At 44.6% G+C, this 20,107-nt stretch overlaps 1 protein-coding gene across 1 annotated transcript in view; it reads left to right on the top strand.

Annotated features, from left to right (window-relative positions):
• Positions 1 to 20,107, top strand: part of nwd1 (NACHT and WD repeat domain containing 1) — a 78,105-nt gene that overhangs the window by 11,134 nt on the left and 46,864 nt on the right. Inside the window, exons 6-12 of the mRNA XM_063059532.1 lie at positions 1,863 to 2,066; positions 12,621 to 12,780; positions 14,100 to 14,217; positions 15,541 to 15,705; positions 16,110 to 16,304; positions 18,159 to 18,281; positions 19,739 to 19,938. Of these exons, the coding sequence (XP_062915602.1) occupies positions 1,863 to 2,066; positions 12,621 to 12,780; positions 14,100 to 14,217; positions 15,541 to 15,705; positions 16,110 to 16,304; positions 18,159 to 18,281; positions 19,739 to 19,938 (1,165 nt within the window). The remainder of the gene's footprint in view (positions 1 to 1,862; positions 2,067 to 12,620; positions 12,781 to 14,099; positions 14,218 to 15,540; positions 15,706 to 16,109; positions 16,305 to 18,158; positions 18,282 to 19,738; positions 19,939 to 20,107) is intronic.

Genomic DNA, 20,107 nt, shown 5'->3' with positions numbered 1-20,107 from the left:
CTTGTCAGATCTGAAGGTGCAGGAGGTAGAATCAGGTTCAAGAAGGGAGCATGCAGAAGAGAAGCTGAGGACTACCCTTGTACTGCAGGCTGACTCTGGAACAGTGAGCAGTGTTAGTCTATTGGGGCTTCAGAGGTCCAGAAATACCTGGTAGTGAAATGTAGCAATACCATACTGGTCTGGCACCTTGAACTTATGGAAGCAAAGTTGGCGGGTATAAAGGGGGACAGGTTAGAGTGAGAGACCATAATAGTTTTCATCTGAATGAAGCAATGGTTGATTGAAAGTGCAAAGTTATAATGAAATGATATGTTAATGAAACCATTAATGCTCTTTCCTAAAACATCAGCTTAAATTGACAATGTATATCAAAACATTAAGTGAACTGCATCATTTGCGTCAAATCAAATCAACAAGTATTGACTAGGTAGACTACAAGTGTTGCCACTCTTTAGGCACCAACATAGCATACCCACAATCCAAAATTCAAGTAAATGTATTATCAAAGTACATACATGTTACTATGTGTCACTGATAATGTTCTGATTGACAGTAGTTGTTATTTTTTCTTTGTCATCCTCTCTAATCTCTCGGCAACCCTTAACTCAACAAACTTTCCATCATGTTCTCCACCATCATTCCACTGGATGACTTCACCCTCACCAGATTCCATTCTATTTAATCCAGCCATAACTCCCAAATAAATCACTGGCTCCCTTTCCCATACCAAAATTTCCAGTATCCTCCGTGGGTCCATTTTTGAGCCACTCTCATCTCTCATTTTCATCTCTCCTTCTACCCATCTCTATCTATCTATCTCTGTCTGTTTCTCCCCTGCCCCCACTCTCTTTCTATATATATCTTTCTCACTTTATCTGCTTGTATCTCTCTGTCTCCCTCTATCTCTGTCTGAATCTCTCTCTATCTATCTCTGTTTCCCTCTCCCTCTCATTTTCCCACAGCCTTACTTACATGTCAGAGGTCAGGAAGCTGCTATAATATATTCGTCACTTCCTGGATGCAGCTCCACCAACGTTTAAAAACACCACTTCCTTTGTGACTTATTCACCACCCTGATCACTCATTCCCACAGCAGCAGTGACCTCAAGGTCACTTATAAGTTGCTCTGCAGTTACTTCCTAAGCTACTCCAATAGTAGCTCCCTGACCCATGACCTCTTCCTCTGGGAAGGTGAACTGGAGCACTGCCAGCTCCTGGTTTCTCTCCAAGAAACATACCATCGACAGTATTCCATGTTTCATTTTATTAAATCCTGAACTCCTGATCCAACATTACTGAGACATGGGACAAGGTATTCTCACAGAAGGATTCCTGGGCTTAAAGGGGGCCAGCTTACTACTTTCTCAAGGGCAATTACCAACCTTGGCCAGCAATGCCCACAGCCACTAAATTAACAAAGTATAAAACTTCATTAAGAGCACGTGATCTTGTTTCATTTTTGATTCAGCATTGTAGCACATTATTATTTTTATAAAGATTAGCCTTTCTGTCACATGTACATCAGAACATACAAATATTAGTGAGGATTATACTGGGCAGCCCGCAAGTGTTGCCACATATCCGATCCCGATGTAGCATGCCCACAATTCACTAACCCTAATGCGTCTTTGGAATATGGGAAGTAGCTGGAGGAAACCCACGTGGTCATGGGGTGAATGTACAAAGCCTCTACAGGCAGTGGCAGAAATCAAACCCCAATTACAGGTCACAGTAGAGCGATGCACTACGTTACTGTGACACCTGTTATTTTTCAATCTTGTATAGTGGCGTATGCTTTATTTCCAGTCTTGTGTGTTGTTCTACAGAAAGGTGTGTTACGGTGCTGTGTGGTAATATTGCAGGAGTGGGCTCTCTGAGGCTGAGCTGAAGGAGATCCTGTCACTGGACGATGAGGTTCTTGGCGATATCTACCAATACTGGTCACCTCCAAACAAAGATATCATCTGCCTCCCTCCTTTGCTGTGGACGCGCCTTCGATACGATATTGGGGAATACCTGGTGGAGAGACAAGCCGATGGGTTCCCAGTTCTTCACTTTTATCATCGGTAAATCTTTGACTCTCGTTCCCATTGCTCCTGCCCTTAAACTTCCCTCCTTTGAAGTTCTTGCTCTAGAAACTAGTTTGGGGCAAACTAAACACAAGAGATTCTGTAGATTCTGGAAATCAGGAGCAACACACACACACACACACACACACACACACACACACACACACACACACGTTGGAGGAACTCATCAAGTTAGGGGTATAAACAATTGGCATTTCAGGACAAGACCCTTCATCAGGACTGGAAAGGAAGGGGGGGCAAAAGTCAGAACAAGAAGATCAGGGGAGGGGACAGAGTACAAGCTGGCAGATGGTGAGACCAGGTAAGGTGCGTAGGGCAGGGGAGGTGAAGTAAGAAGCTGGGAGATGATAGGTGGAAAAGGTAAAGGGCTGAAGAAAATGGAATCTGATAGGAAAGGATAGTGGACCACAGAAGAAAGGAGAGGAGGAGGTGTACCCGAGGGAGATGAGGAAAAGAAGAGGCATGAGAATGGAATCTGAATGGGGAATGAAAAAAGAGAGAAGGGGAGTAATTACTTGAACTTAGAGAAATCAATGTTCATGCCATTAGATTGGAGGCTACCTAGAAAGAATATGAGGTGCTGACCATCCAAACTGAGTTTAGCCTCATCGTGGCAATAGAGGCGGCTATGGACAGACATATCAGAATGGGAAAGGAAAGGCAAATTGAAATGAAGAGCCACCAGGAGATCCTGCCTTTTGCGGCAGACAAGAGTGAAGGTGCATGACGAAGCAGTCCCCCGACCTATGTTGGGTCTGAACGATGTGAAGGAAGCTGCAAGCAATACTATAAATGACCCTGCCAAAGGGTTTGGCCCGAAACGTCAACTGTACTTTTTTTCCACAAATGCCGCCTGGCCTGCTGAGTTCCTTCAGCATTTTGTGTGGGTTGCTTGGATTTCCAGCATCTGCAGATTTTCTCTTGTTTGCAATAAATGACCCTGACAGACACACAGGTAAAGTTTTATCTCACCAGTTTGGAGCCGGTATGGTGGTTAGGGAGGAAGCGAAGGGACAGCTTGCAGGGATAAGTGCCTGGAGGGATATCTGTGGGGAACGATCCCAACAGATATTGGAGGGAAGTAGGGGTGTTTCAGTTACCTCATGTACAAGTCACATAGATATGGCAGAGTTGCCAACTTATGCACTCAGTACGTCCATGCTAGTACACAAGATATCTGCCCTACCAGATATAGGGGGCCACTATCCTTGTGTGAATCTTGTTCAGAGAGGTCCCCACTGAATCTGGATCATGTTTCTCATATCTCAAGTATCCTTACAGCAAAGAAGGCCTATCAAGTCAATGCCAGGTCTATACACACTCCTATCAATCCTACCCACCTCATTCATTTCCCTGTAGCCTACTGTCTCTCTCACGTATCCACTCAATTGCCATCCTCCTACATGAGGGCCAATTTATAGTGGCCAATCAATGACCAGCCTGTACATCTTTGAGACATGGGAAGAAACTGGAGCATTCAGAGGAAACCCACACAGTCCCAGGGAGAAGGTACAAACTCCGCAGAGAGAGCACCCAAGGGTTAGGATTGAATCCAGGCTGCTGGAGCTACAAGGGCCTGTTTTCCATCCTGTTTAACTCCATGTACACTGTATATTCCTGTTTATTTGAAACTCTGACTGAAAATACCAACAGCTGTTCCAGCAGCTGTTGCTGAAAGGGCTGCCTGGTTAGTTTAAACATACAATGTGCCAGCTAGAGGTGTAGAGACCCTGGGTTCTAGGAACTAAATCGAAGTTGCTGGAGACTTTAATTGGGCTACAGAATTATCACTTGGGCTGTTAGATCTTTGCTATGTAGCCGCTGGGAAAAGTACAACTGTTATACTGCATAATTAGTCGGCAGAGGCCAAAGGTAAAGCAAATGTTTCTGGGGACACTGAATGAGTTGGGGAAGGATCCAATGATCCAGGATACAAACTCTGAACTCCAGCTCTCCAAGGAGCAATGTATCCAGAGGCTAAGGTGCCCAACAGCAGTGATAAGCAAAACCTAGGACCTTCAGCAGTGTAGCCCCTGGGACATGCCTTTTTCTCATTACTACCATCAGAGAGGAGGTACAGGAGCCTAAAGACCCGCACTCAACAGTTTAGGAACAGCTTCTTCACCTCTGCTATCAGATTTCTGAATGGTCCTTCAACCCCTGAACGCTACCTCACCATTCCTCTTTCAGCACCATTTTATTTTTTTTATTGGAGTTTACAGATTAGCTTCATTTGTCACACATAAATTGAAACATACAGTGAAATGTATCATTTGCATCAATGACCAACACAATCCGAGGAAGTGTCGCTGGTATCCACATAGCACGCCCACAACTTATTAACCCCTACTAACCCATACATTTATGGAATGTGGGAGGAAGTCAGAGCACCCAGAAGAAACCCAGGTGGTCATGAGGAGAACGTATGTGCCAGCTCCTTACAGACAGTGATAGGAATTGAATCCATGTCACTGGTATTGTAAAGTGTTATGCTAACTGCTATGCTACTGAGTTGCTCACTGTCTCATGTTAATTTACACAAAATGTTGGAGGTACACAGCAGGTCAGGCGGCATTTATAGAAATGAACAGTCAACCTTTCGGGCTGAGACCCTTCTCCAGAGCCCAAAATATCGACTGTTTGTTCATTTCCATGAGTGCTGCCTGATCCGCTGTGTATCTCCAGCATTTTGTGTACATTGCCTTGGATTTCCCGCAGCTGCAGAATTTCTTGTGTTTATAATTTATTATGACATGCACTGTATTGCTCCCACAAAACAACAAATTTCATGACAGTGATTCTGAATCTGAGATCTCCATCCACAAACTCTTGTTCTGGCTGGACAGGCGCAGATCTTGTTCAGCCATGAACTTCACAATATTCCACATGGAAGAAGCAGCTCCGTGCCATTTCCTCTCCTGTCGGCAGCCCGCCACTACACCAGATGAGTCAACAAAGTTGTGTGCTCAGAGAGAGCACAGTACTCAGACTGGAGGGTTTGAGTTCTAAGGAGAGGCTGGAGAGGCTAGGTCTGTTTCTCTTGAAGCAATGGAGGCTGAGGGGTGAACTTTCAGGGGTTTATAAAATCATGATGGGCACAGATAAGTTGAAAGGTTACTGTGTCATTACCGATTAACTGGACTCTGAAAATTCAGACTGTATTGCTACTGCTGCAAAAATCACAAATTTCATGATACATGTGAGTGATGATAAACCTGATTCTGATATGGGTTTCTAATGTGGACTGAGAGTGGGAAAGGGGCAGGGAGGGGAGGTAGCAGGAAGCACTAGAGAAACATTCTGTAATGATCAATAAACCAATTGTTTGGAATGAAATGACCTTGCCTGGTGTCTCAGGGATGGGTGTGCCACACCCCACCTCTGGCACTCCCTCTCTGCCACCAGTCCGCACTACTCCACCTCACCATTCCCAACATCTTTTGCTCCCTCCAGATTCACAAATTCACTCCCCGCTCCACATTGACAAATACAGTAGAATACACAAATTTACTGCATTTCTGTGCAAAAGTCTCAGGCACTTTTGCTATATATGTGCCTAAGACTTTTGCACAGTACTGCATGTTCAAATTCCTTACTTGCAAAATCAATCGTCATTCACAATACAGGTGTTAAAAGTCAATAGAAACTTCAATCAAACAGCTGATGATACCTTGAAGTTTGTAAATTAATTGGCCCTTAGTTGGTAGGTGGTCCTTAAATCCTTCTGTTACGTTCTTAGTCATAGTCATAGACATACTTTATTGATCCCGAGGGAAGTTGGTTTTCGTTACAGTTGCACCATAAATAATTAAATAGTAATAAAACCATAAATAATTAAATAGTAATATGTAAATTATGCCAGGAAATAAGTCCAGGACTGGCCTATTGGCTCAGGGTGTCTGACCCTCCAAGGGAGGAGCTGTAAAGTTTGATGGCCACAGGCAGGAATGACTTCCTATGACGCTCTGTGCTGCATCTCGGTGGAATGAGTCTCTGGCTGAATGTACTCCTGTGCCCACCCAGTACATTATGTAGTGGATGGGTGATATTGTCCAAGATGGCATGCAACTTGGACAGCATCCTCTTTTCAGACACCACCGTGAGAGAGTCCAGTTCCATCCCCACAACATCACTGGCCTTACGAATGAGTTTGTTGATTCTGTCAGTGTCTGCTACCCTCAGCCTGCTGCCCCAGCACACAACAGCAAACATGATTGCACTGGCTACTACAGACTCGTAGAACATCCTCAGCATCGTCCGACAGATGTTAAAGGACCTCAGTCTCCTCAGGAAATAGAGACGGCTCTGATCCTTCTTGTAGACAGCCTCAGTGTTCTTTGACCAGTCCAGTTTATTGTCAATTCGTATCCCCAGGTATTTGTAATCCTCCACCATGTCCACACTGACCCCCTGGATGGAAACAGGGGTCAATGGTACCTTAGCTCTCCTCAGGTTTACCACCAGCTCCTTAGTCTTTTTCACATTAAGCTGCAGATAATTCTGCTCACACCATGTGACAAAGTTTCCTACCGTAGCCCTGTACTCAGCCTCATCTCCCTTGCTGATGCATCCAACTATGGCAGAGTCATCTGAAAACTTCTGAAGATGATAAGATCTTGTCCCTGTATGACAAATGGCTCCAGACCTTTGCTGTGCAAAGGGAAAGCTCTTTAAAGAACTTTCTGAAGAAACTCTTCTTCAAAGAGCTTTCTTACCCCTGGATATTATCTTATCCCTTTCTGTGCTGCAACTTCTACAACTGACTTTTTCCCAGGTTAGGAGAGTCTAAAACTAGAAGGCACAGGTTTAACATGAAAGGGAAAATATTTAAAGGGGTGGCGGGGGGTAAGGTCTATTTTACTCAGAGGGACAAGGATTGAGCTACCAGGTAAAATGGTAGAAGTGATTACAATTACAACATTTAAAAGTCATATTTGGACAGGTACATGGAAGGAAAAGGTTTAGAGGGATTTGAGCCAAATGCTGGCAAATGGGCACAGTAGCGTTACGGTTAGCACAACACTTTACAGAGCCAGCTGCAAGATCAGGGTTGAAGTCCTGCCACTATCTGTAAGGAGAATGTAGTTTCGTCCTACATTCCAACAACGTATAGTTTGGGGGTTAATGAGTTATGGGCATGTTATGTTGGTGCCAGAAGCATGGAGACACGTGGGCTTCCCAGTAAAATCCCCATTGATTTACTTTGGTGCAAAATGATACGTTTCACTGTATACTTCAAAGTACCTATGCCAAATAAAACTAAACCATGCTATCTTTAATCTTAGGTAGGCAGCATGGACATTATAAAGTAGTTGGGCTGAATAGTCTGTTTCCTTGCTGTATAATTCTATGACTGTAGAGTTATACTGCATAGAACTTTATTTGCAACAAACTTGGGTTTGTGAGGATAGCAGGGTGAAGGAATGATTGGCATAGCCAATGGAATTAACCCAAATTCAAATGGTAAATGCTGTCCACAGTCCTGTAGCTATGTGAGGATACTCCCCCATAGACAATGCTGTGTTTTTGGGGAGCTCACGTTGCTCATTTATTCTCAGGCAGACCCTAATTATCTCAACACTTCTGCTGCCGCAGTGCACAGAGGGAAGGCTCCTGAGGGATAGCCAAGCTCTATGTGCAGTCCACCATGGTCCATTGAAATCCTAGAGCTGAAGACATAGCAGTGTCCCCATCTGGGTGCTGTGGAACTCTGGGGATGCCCTGAAGTACTCTGAATACCTTGTCATCCCTGCTGCCTGCTCCCTAGACTGGACATAATAGTATTCCAGCTGTTATCTGAAGGCTTCCAACTGCCAGAGAAAGAAACGATAGAGAAGTTCAAGGAGGAGTATGTCAGCAGATAGTATTGAAGAGAGAAGATCCCTAGACCTGCCCAGATATTCTCATGGACTGTCATTGGTTCACCTGGTTAGCTCCTAGCTTGTTACCTCCACCATCCAAGCCAATGATAGTCCATCCTCGTACTCATGGCTTTGGCTTTAACTGAGGAGCTCAGTCAGATGCATCTGCATCATGTGCTGGAGGCATCAGATTCAGGTTCAGATTTATCCATCACATTTATATCGAAGCGTACAATGAAGTGTGTCATTTGGTCAACAGCCAACACACCCAAGTATGCGCTGGCCATAGCCCACAGGTGCCATCACATATTCTGGTGCCAACATAGCATGCCCACAATGCTCAGCAGAACACAAAGCACAACAAAACAGAACATACCAAGCATTATTAGTGAAACAAGTCTTATTTCTCCCTCCCTCTCATCCTCACCCATCCACCCATGCAAATGCACAGTCCTCTAACCCTAGGACAACCTGTCTTCTTCGACCTCCAGCCTCCAATGGACTCATTGATTCGCAGACTCTAGGCCCCCTACTTTTCCAATGGACTCACAGAGATTCACAGACCCAGGTTCCGGCCTTCAGCATGACTTCCGGTGCTGAAGTGAACCCTGCAAGGTCTGTCTTCAAGAGGTGGAAGAGAGCAAATCCATCAGACAAAGACTTCCCTCAGCTGCACACAGAATGGTGACTGCAGGGGCAATGGTCTTGCTTTCATAGACAGGTGAAACAGGCAGACTGCAGCAATGATTCTGAGTGCTTCTGGATACAGATTTCAATAAAGCATAAGCATCATGAAAGGTTCTTCCATTTCTAAGACATGAAAATATCTGGGCTCAGCAACTGGCAGACAATCACAGTCCAACATAGGGCTGCTGAAAACGTTAGGTTTTCAGGGCCCTTTTCAAGATTCAAGTTTATGTATCACACGTAAAACCAACATAATGTTGTGGGGGGGGGGGGCGGGGGAAGGAGGTAGCCTGCAAGTGTTGCTACACATTCTGACACCAAATAGCATGCCCACAATGCTTGGCAGAACAACACAGAACACAAGTGACAAAAGAACTACAGCAAAATGAAACAAGTCCTTCTCCTACTTCCCATCCACCCACACACAGTCAAAACTGAAGACTCCAGTCAAAAAGTGTTGTTCCTGGCACCAGTCAGTTTCCATTAGGTTGCTGCTGGGAAGTGGTGGAAGCAGATACATCATGGTGTTTAGGAAGCATTTAGACACATGAATATTGCAGGAAATACAGGTACATGCATATGTTGGCAGAAGGGATTTGTTTAACTTAACATGAATTTTGCACAGATATCATGGGTTGAAGGGCCTGTTCCTGTGCTGAATTGTTCTATGTTCCATGCACCGCCTGATTTCCCAGCACACAGTAGCTTGGATTCCCTCCTATAATCCCACCTTCTGCAAAATTATTGGCTTGTCCTTGCCTACCCTGTACTGAATTGTTCTGAAGTTACAGCTCAGAACTGTCCAGTTATATACAGTTGTTGATCCTAATATAGCTATTGGTAAATTGATTTATTATTGTCTTGTACTGAGGGACAGTAAAAAACTGTATGGCATGCTCTCTACACAGATCATTTCATTACATCAGTGCATTGAGCTGGTACAAGGGAAAAGAGTAACAGAACTTAGAAGGAAGTGTTACAGTTGCAGAGAAAGTACCAGGAGACCTACAATAAGGTGCAAGGTGGAGACTGTGAGGGCAAGAGTCCATCTTAATTGTCCTTTTGGGGTTTTTGTACCTTCTACCTGATGGGAGAGGGTGGGTGTTGTCTTTTGTTATGCCGGCTGATTTACTGAGGCAGCGAGAATTATAGACAGAATCCATGGAGGGGAGACTGTTTTTGTTTTCCATGATGTGCTGAGCTGTGTCCACATCTCCCTGCAGTTTCTCATGGTCTAGGACATAGCATTTGGCAACCCACACCATGACGCATTTGGATATGATGCTTTATATGGTGCATCAATAAGAAAAGGTGAAGATCAAAGAGACATAAGAAATTTCTTTAGCCTCCTGAGGAGATAGAGGTGTTGCTGTGCTTTCTTATTGATAGTGTCCATTTTACACCGGATGTTGTAACAGGCAGTGGGCGCACACCCATTCCATGTCGACAGTAAGCAAAGGCAGCATGCATTGGACAGAAACAAATAACTGCAAGTCCCTGTAAATATACAGCGGAGAGAGAAAAAGTGTTCAAATTTCAGGTCAGCGATTTTCTTCAAAACTTGCACTGTGTTAAGAACATGCCCTTGGTGTATGTGAACTATGAGCCTGCTGAATGCACATGGCCTTCCTGACAATGTGTTACCTTTCTTAGATCATCTGAAAAAGTGAGTTATGCAGCTCAGAAACAGGCCCTTCAGCCCAACTCATCCATGTTTACCCATGCTAATCCTATTTGCCCACATTAGGCCAGGATTTCTCAGCTCTATCTAAAAAATGAGATTCTGAATCTCACCCAGACACCATACTAAATTTATGGAGTACCTCGTGGCCAGCACTGCTTCTTCCCTTAAGACTCCCTCTTCAAGTCCTGCAGGTCCTTTCCCCAGCCTGACGATCCAGCACCGTTGCCCCCACCCCCATCTCACAAAGATCAGTGGGAATGGATAATGGGCAACTTCCTGAGACCCAGCCCCAGAGAATGTCATCCAGTTCCAAGCTGGTGATTATGTGGGCAGTGCTTAATAATCTGTGCACTGAAAGCACTCCTGCTCTTCACCTGAAAACCCTCTTGCGGTCATGTTGCTATGGTGAAGTGAACTCCAGGTCAGTGGTGAGAGATTCCCGTTGTCTTCCCATACTTCCAGACCCATGTCATTATCAGGAGGAAAGCAGCGTGGACAATTTTGCACAAACCCAACTCTTACCAGACTAGACACCAATTTGATGGCAATTCCATCATCCAGTTGGTTAGAAAGGTGAACGAAGCAGAACCCAATGAATGTACTTGATTTACCTTCTTCTGTCTTCACAAACAAAAATCATTTGGCAGCCTGAGATAACCAGGGTGGCATTGATCCCAGAGCTGGTGACAGAGAAACCCTATTGTCCCTCACTAAGCCACTCCAGCTGAAGGGAACAACAGAAAATGCTGAACATACTCAACCTAGAACATAGAATACTACAGCACAGTACAGGCCATTCAGCCCATGATGTTGTGCTGACCTTTAAACCTACTCTAAGTTTAATCTAACCCCTCGCTCCGAGATAGCTCTTCACTTTTCTATCATCCATTTTCTTATCTAAGAATCTCTTAAATGTCCCTAATGTACCTATCTCTAAAACTATTGCTGACGGGGCATTCCATAAACTCACCACTCTGTGTGTAAAAATCCTACCTCTGACATCTTTCCCTCTACTTTCTTCCAATCACCTTAAAATTATTCCCTCTCATATTAGCTGTTTCTGCCTTGGGAAAAGTCTCTGGGCGTCCACTCAATTTGTTCCTGTTATCACCGTGAACACCTCTGGCAAGTCAGCTCTTATCCTCCTCCACTCCAAAGAAAAAAAGCCCTAGCACACTCAACCTTTCCTCATAAGACATGCATGTCAGACAGCATTTGATGGAAGGTCATCGGCTTGACATATGCCACCAGACCTGCTGGGTCAATAGACCTCCAAGTGGAGTCATGCCACCAGCAGTGGCTGGAAGGGGCAGTGATGGGAAGGGGTAGAATGCTGGGATTTCTCCCATCATCCAGCGCGTAGCTCTTCAGGGCAAAAGGGCTGAAGGGTGGGGCAGCCCGGGGCGATCAACTGGAAGAAGTCCAAAGATGACAGAGGTGTTCATGTTTCAGCGTGTGTCTGCGGCCACAGGAGGGGACATTGTGACCTCCACTTCAAACTGAATTTGTCCTTGATGCACATTTGTAGTTACACATCAGCCACCAACCCTGCAAATAAACAGAATGGTTCCTCTTACAGGGATTGAACAGCACCGCTAATAGTGTGGAGAGCAAACAATCTGGGTGGCTGCCTTGCAGGACAGCCCCATTCAGTCAGCGGACATAAACCTCAACTTCGGTCATTTTTTTTAAGTCCCATTCCCCAGATGACCTCTCTGTCCCACACTTGAACAGAGGCCAGTCCGAGGTCTTGACAGTAAATTTGTAGGAGAGATTTTTTTTAGCATTCACTCAGCCTTTCTACATGGGGGAAGCATGGTATCATAGCAGTCAGCGTAAGGTCACACATTCTAGTGCCAACACAGCATGTCCACAATGGTCAACAGAACACAACAAGCAACAAAACAAGCCTTGTTCCTTCCTTCTTCCCACACACAGACACTGTCTTCTAACCCCAAGACAGGCCATGTTCTTTGGCCTCCAACAGACTCCAATTTGGACTTGGCCACACAGGCACTGGGCCTTCAACTACCCCAGTGGACTCGCAGAGCGGATCCAGGGCTGGACCAACAAACCTCAACTTCTGAACTTTTGATTCGATCCTCAGCATTGGGAACAAAGCTTGTTCCTAATCTCTTTTCTCTCTCTTGTCACTGATCTGAAACTCGCTTCTCCCTTCACAGCTGCTGCCTGGCCCGTAGTGTGTTCCCAACCCTCTGCTTGTCTCCAGTTCAAATTTCTGACATGTTGTGGCTTGCCTCACTATACGTGAGATATTTGCTTTCTAACTTCCTTCAGGCAATTCATAGAGGTGGTACACGAGATGTACCTCCCGACAGAGGAGAAAATCAAACGCCACTCCGTGCTGGCAGATTTCTTCAAGGGGACGTGGAGCCAGGGGAAAAGAAAGACCATCACACTCCCACAGCTGAATGAGACATTGCATGCAGACAGAAAGGTACACGAAACACAAATATGACAATGGGGAAGTTTAATTAAACACTCTTACCGATTATGAGGTAATGGTAGGTACACGCCAGACAACTTAGGGCGGGAGTGACGAACAGGGCCCGCACAAACTTTCAGCCGCATGCGTACTCACAATCCGATGCAGTTCGGCTCTGTCCGTTCACTTACCAGCTAGCCCGACCCTTGCTGTTCATCCCAGATTATTCGGCTTCATTCCAGCACTGAAGCCGGTCTCCTGCCAGTTTAATTCCCTGCATCAGGAAGAGCACACGGCCGTGCAATGTCTCAGCTGCAACGTAAGAACAAAAGCCACTATAGATGCTGGAATCTCCCGGCATTCAGTTACTCTGTCCCAGCAGTGGCACTGAATACTTGCATTCCTGAACGAGTTGCACATCCAGCCAAGCTGGTCCCGTACAGTTACAACACTGGCATCCCCTTCACAATGTGGAAAGTTGCCCCAGCAAGCTGGTCCCTTACAGTTACAACACTGGCATCTCCTTCACAATGTGGAAAGTTGCCCCAGTATGCCCTACGCGCAAAAAAAAAGCAGTAGGAATCCAATCTGACTAATTACTAGACAATCAGTCCACTCTGATTTGTCAGCAATGTGATGGAAGTGTCGTTGATAGTGTTATCAAGTGGCACTTACTCACCAATAACCTGCTCACCAACCCAACTCACATTTTGGGCTCAGCTAATACCACTCTTCTCCAGAGCTCGTCACAGGCTCGGTCCAGGCATGGACCAAAAAGCAGAGTTGTCAGCATGAGTTAAGAGTAACTGCTTAAAGTCGAGATTATTGCCGAGGGTACGTACATCTGTGCACAGGTACAGTGAAAAGCTTAGCTGCAGCAGCATCACAGGACAAAGCATCAGATATGATCAGAATCAGAACCAGAACCAGGTTTAATATCACCAGCATATGTTGTGAAATTTGTTAACTTTATGGCAGCAGTACAGTAAGTACAATGAAATACTTAATAAATAAATATAGATAACAAAGGAGTTACATTAAGTATATATATATATATATATATATTAAATAGTTAAGTTGAAAGTAAGTAATGCAAAGAACAGAAATAAAAAAGTAGTAAGGTCATGTTCATGGGTTCAATGGTCATTTAGAAATCAGTTGGCAGAGGACTATAAGACCATAAAACATAGGATTATGATTCAACTACAATTTGTTGCCGCATTTCAAAGAAAGCAGTCTTCCAAAATTGATCGGGAACGAGAACCCCAGCCGGAATGGACACCACTTGTAGGATGACGTAAAGGAATGAATTGGATGTGCTTGTTTCCTAGGTCTCTGCACAGCCTCTGACATTTGGGGATGCTGTTGTGAACTTACGAAAACTGAGTGAACTGCCAAACCATTTGGTTAATGCTGGTCGGATTGATGAGCTGAAACAGGAGATTCTGGGTAAGGATGGGTATACACGGGAAATATGTGAAAAGACTGTGATTCTCACTGCCATGCAGAATCACAGTGTTGACTGTTACAAAACTCAATGTGAAGTACCTGCAGTATACCTGAACGGCTTTGAGCAGAGTTATCACCAGGTTTCATGCATCACATCAGAGACACATCTTCAAAAGTTCTTCTTTGTTACAATGTCCACTGGGACTCATAGATATCTATATTTACAAATGTAGTATCTATGTGTATAGAAGATTATAAAATATTTACATGTAAAGATGAACCTAGACAGATAAGTATAAAAACATCTCAGATAGGCACACGGATGAAGAAAGGATGGTAAGATTGGGATTGGATACAGTTTCAGTGAAATAGCAACCCAGTAGAGACATAATGTACAAAATCTTTAGAGTCTGACTACCCTCCTTTAGCTCGACAAGTCCTAGAGCACAGACCTGCACCTGGACAATCAACCAACCGTTAAACATCCTCCCACACCAACTCCATTTTGTTCTCTCCAGACTGCCATTTATTTCCCTCCCGATTCGAGCACCTACCCAACACTAGAGGCAGCTTACAGCACCGACCAAGACCACACATCTTTGTGATGTGGCTGGAAACTGGAACTCCTGGACCAAACACACACAGTCACAGGCAGAGCATGCAAACTCCACAACATACCATCCGAGGTCAGGATTGAACTGGAAGGCAGCAGCTTGACTAGCTGTGCCCTGTGTCACATACTGTGCCTCGCCTTGTCCATTTGTGCTCCTCACCTTCATTTCCCTGCTTTAGAGTCCCAGTAACAGCAGTAAACCTTATGTTTCTTTCTTTGATCAGTTATTGCCACATCATTGTCCACTAAGTTTCTCAAATCACAGCTCCCAGTACCAATATCCAACTTTATTTGTCACATGTACATCAAAACATCGAATCATGCAGTGAAATAGCCAACACAGCTCAAGGGTGTGCTGTGGGCAACCCACAATTGTTGTCATGTTTCTAATGCCAACATAGCATTCCCATAATTTACTTACCCTAACCCATATGTCTTTGGAGGAAACTGAAGAAGATCCACACTGTTTCAGGGAGGACATCCAAACTCCTTAGAGACAGCCACAGGAATTGAACCTCGAATGTGAATGCTGATGCTGTAAAGTATTACACTAATCGCTACGCTGCCATGCCAAGTTTCTCCAGAACTCCTCTCTCCACAGGTGATACTCTCCCCACTCACTATTTAACGACCCCACTCACTCCTCCAAAGACTGCGCCAAGGTCTACTTCAGCACATTACTCACGCCGCTGGTTATTTTGATTTCTCAGGGAATATGGAATGGATAGTTTGCAAAATGCAAGCCATGGGAATGAAGTGTGTGCTGGAAGATTTTTACGCTTGCACCCGTCAAGTTGATTGTCCCGACGTGCAGCTCGTTCAGGATGCACTGTTACTCATCTGGCCTACGATAAACTTCATGGAGAATGACATAGGTGAGAACAATTGCAGATACACTGGATAATCACAGCCATCCAGAACACAAGTGTTCATTTGAGATTGGAGAATGCTTTCTATTCCTTACGGGCTCAGTAGAATTACAGTGTCATGAGAAATGGAATGGACTACTGCTTCCATTAGGAGTGGGATGGATGAATCACACGACTATAGCAAATGGAAGACATGATGATTCTGAAGGCGAATAGAATTGGTTGGGAATGATGTGACTCGATATTAATTACTGTGACCTACTAAACCAGAAACCTAACTGTGATAAGGTGACGCCTGAAGGCATCATCGGCACATGTTATCCTGCAAATACTGTACGTATGCAAACTAGAAGTCTTAAGTTGCCTCAGTTAACTTGAACCAAGCTTGCTGTCTTGGATTTATTCTGCAGATGAGCGTGTTCTGTACATGGAGGTCTTGGCTCGCCTCGACTTCTTCAGGAGCTCGTACCCAATGGTTGATGAGCTGTGCCAGCAGTGTAGGAGATGGTGCGCCTCGTGCCCAAACCCAATCTTTACTCCACTGTGTGGCTTCTTCCAGCCTCCCGGTGGGCCGCTCCGGACAACACTTACCGGCTTCAGAAAAGGTACCAACACCTCCTGCTAGTAAGTGGGGGTGGGAGAGGGGTGCGGTCAGGGTCTGTCACTGTGCCCACAGAACCGTGAGTCCCTCTGCAAATGGAAGTGAAATGGTCTGACTGATCTGCAACTCCAACCCTCCCCCAGCCCTGTCTCAACCCCCTCAAACCCTTTCCCTCTCCCTCACCTCCTCCCACTCTCCTCCTCTCCCCTCCTTCTCAACCTTCTTTCCCTCCCCATTTGCAACCTCTACCTCTTCCCACTCCTCTCTCCCTCCTTATCCCCTCCCAAATATCCTCCCATCCTCCTACCCAGCATCCTCCAACTTTTTCCCTTTTCACTCTCCCCAACCCATAATTTTCCTCTTCAATCCCTTCTCTTTCCCCTGCTTTCTCCCTCCAATCCCAACCCCCAAAGCCAATGTTTTAGGAACAGCTTCTTCCTGTCTGCCATCAGTTTCCTAATGACCCACAAACCCATGAGCTCCACTTTACTACTCCTGTAACTTATAGCAATTGTTTCATATCTTGCACTGTGCTGCTTCCACAGAACAACGTGTTTCACAACATATGTCAATGATAATAAACTCTATTCTTTTCTACTTGGATTTGAATGATGCAACTAATGGCTTTGTGGCCAAGTTGGCAGACGATACGAAAATAGGTGGAGGGACAGGTTGCATGGCCGAAACAGGGAGATTGCAGAACAACTTTGAGGGATTAGGAGAATGGGCAAAGAAATGGTGGTTAGAATATGATATATGAAAATGTATTGTCATGCACTTTGTCAGAAGAAGTAAAGGTGTATTTTCTGAACAGGGAGCAAATTCAGAAATTAGAAGTCCAAAGGGACTTGGGAGTCCCAAAGGGTTAACTTGAAGGTTGAGTCAGTGGTAAAGAAGGCAAATACATTGTTAGCATTCATTTCAAGAGGACGAGAATATAAAAGCAAGGATGTAATGCTGCGGTTATATATGGCATTGGTCAGATCACACTTTTGTGAGCAGCTTTGGGCCCCTTCTTTAGGAAATGATGTGCTGACATTAAAAAGGATTCAGAGGAGATTCACAAGATTAAGTTTGGGAATGAAAGGGCTGATGTATCAGAAACACTGGAGTTGAGAAGAATGAGAGAGGAATCTCACTGAAACCTATCAAATATTAAAAGGCCTAGATACAGTGCATGTGGAGAGATGTTTCCTATAGTGGGGGAGTCTGGGATCAAGGGAGCACAGACTCAGAATACAGGGATGACCATTCAGAACAGAGATGAGGAGAAATTTCTTTAGCTAGAGTGGTGAATCTATGGAATTCATTGCCACAGTTGGCTGTGGAAGCCAAATCATTGGGTATATTTAAAGCGGAGTTCGATAGGACTCTTTATCTCATGTTCTCGATATTTATTGTTTGTTTATTTATTTATTATTATTATTCCTTTCTTTTTGTATTTGGACAGTTCGTTGTCTTTTGCACATTGGTTGTTTGTCTGTCCTGTTGGATGCCATCTCTCATTGATTCTATTGTGTTTCTTGTATTTTCTGTGAATGTCTGCAAGAAAATGAATCTCAGGGTTGTATATGGTGACATATATGTACTCTGATAATAAGTTTACTTTCAACTTTGAAGTCCTTCTACAGACTCCCACCTTTTTCAACACTATCTGCTCCTCCACCTATCATTTGCGTCATCTGTGAACTTGGTCACAAAGCCATCAATTCCATCATCCAGATCACTAATATATGTCAAAATAAACAAACCCAATACCACCCTCTGCGGAATACTACCAGTCACCAGCAGCCAACCAGAAAAAGTCCTTTTAATTGCCTCTATTCCCTGTGCGGCATTAACTCCCCTGTGTTCACAGGTATCAGTGTGATGGAGCTAAGTACTGATCGCACAGTGCTGGTGGCAGGCTCACTGGATGGACTGATGATCGTATGGAATTTGCAGGATATTGAAATAATCCACACCATGACGGGTCATTCTGGTGAGACAAATCTCTTTTTAATGCTCTTAATGTGACCTTAAATTCTTTAAGAATTAATAATTTATACTGGTTAGTACTGCCGGTTCACAAAATTGAGCAACACTCGCCAAGTACTGGAGTAACTCAGCAGGTCAGGCAGCAGCTATGGAGGGAAATCAACAGTCAGCACTTCAGACTGAGACCCTTCATCAGGACTGGACAGGACTTCGGGAAGGTGCCTGTTCCTGTGGGGGGTGTGCCTTATTCTGATTGGTGAAAGTCGCTTCCGTTGTGATTGGTTAGTTTAGAAGCTGCAGCTGCTTTTCCCATTGGATAACTGCCTGGTGTCCAGTTTCAAATATCCTGGGTATATAAGATACACTTGGAAGGGGCTTGATCTCTTCTTTTGTTGCTTAAGGTAAGACCATTGGGAAGGTTTGCTCTGTGCACACTTTTAATTAAGTATGTTTATTGAATATATATATGTTTGTTGAGTATTCAGCTTTGTAACCTGGGGAACATGAATGTTTGGTCAAATTTTTACTGTTTGTAAATAAATTATTAATATGCCTATTCGAAGTCAGTGCATTTCCTGTCTCACTTGGTAGACCCGGAAACCTGAGTGAATATTACGGTACCAGACGAGAAGGTGGGGGAGAGGAGAAAGAGTACAAGCTGGCAGGTGATAGGTGAGACCAGTTGAGGGAAAAGGTGGGTGGGTGGGGTGGGTGCTGTTTGAAGCAAGAAGCTAGGAGGGGATAGGTGGAAGGTCTGAAGAAGAAGGAGTTTGATAGTAGAGGGCAGTGGACCAATCAGCTTCCAGCTTCTCTCCTTCTCTTTTCCTCACCTGCTTATCTCCTCCCTCTGATACCCCTCCTCATTCCCTTTCTTCCATGGTCCCTCTGCTCTTGGTTCCCTCCCACCTTCCAAAGTTGTACGGGCTAGTAGATGAATTGGTCACATGTTTTTTCATTTATTCATTTATGGGTTGTGGCCTTCGCCAGCTAAGCCAGCATTTACTGCCCATCCCTAGTTGCCCTTGAGAAGGTGGTGATGAGCTGCCTTCTTGAAAGGTGTACTTGGAGTTAGGTTAAAGTAGCTGGGCAGCGCAGGCTTGTTGGACCAGAAGGGCCTGTTATCATGTTGTATATCCAAAATTTGAATAGAGGAGATAAAAACAAAAGGCTGTTTAACAGAGTTAGGCAGAGCACAGAGTTTAGGTCTAAATGTACCACAACTGTTGGTCAGCGTGTAGGGTCAGAGCAATCAAAAATAGGAAGGTTTATGATGAAGCCTGTATTCAAAGGCTGAATATAGTAGGATATTGGAATATAGCCTCTGGGAACTCAGTATGACACCTTCAGCTCACCTTGCTCAGGTGAAACAATGCCTATGTATGCTAATCCCATTTGTGTATGCCCCATATCTCTCCCCATTTCTGGCTTCTCACTGATCATGTGATCTGTTATCCCTGATAGCCGAGGTACGGTGCATCAAAGTGATTCATAACAAGGCCCAAGCTGTGTCAGGTTCGTTTGACCACACACTACGTCTGTGGAACCTAGTGACTGGAAAAGAGATCTACTCGATCCCAGAAGATCACTCCGGCTATGCACACTTTGCACTGCTCCAGGTGGATGAAGCAACCAGTGTGATCTACTCAATCTCAGGCTGCCAGGTAAAAGATTCCTCGGAATGGTTTCTACAAACAAGATTGCCATACGTTGCTTTATAATCACCCAGTCTGTCAGAGATGTGGCGTGGTTAGAGAGCGATTCCCTCATTCCAGCAAAAAGCAAGGACGCCAAAGGTGCACCACTAAAACCAAAGATGTTCCCAAGGACAGT

Source organism: Mobula hypostoma, chromosome 9 (assembly GCF_963921235.1).
Source record: "Mobula hypostoma chromosome 9, sMobHyp1.1, whole genome shotgun sequence".
NCBI classification, from domain to species: domain Eukaryota; kingdom Metazoa; phylum Chordata; class Chondrichthyes; order Myliobatiformes; family Myliobatidae; genus Mobula; species Mobula hypostoma.
The sequence above is the reverse complement of the archived record's forward strand: the minus strand, read 5'-3'. Positions and strand labels throughout refer to the sequence as shown.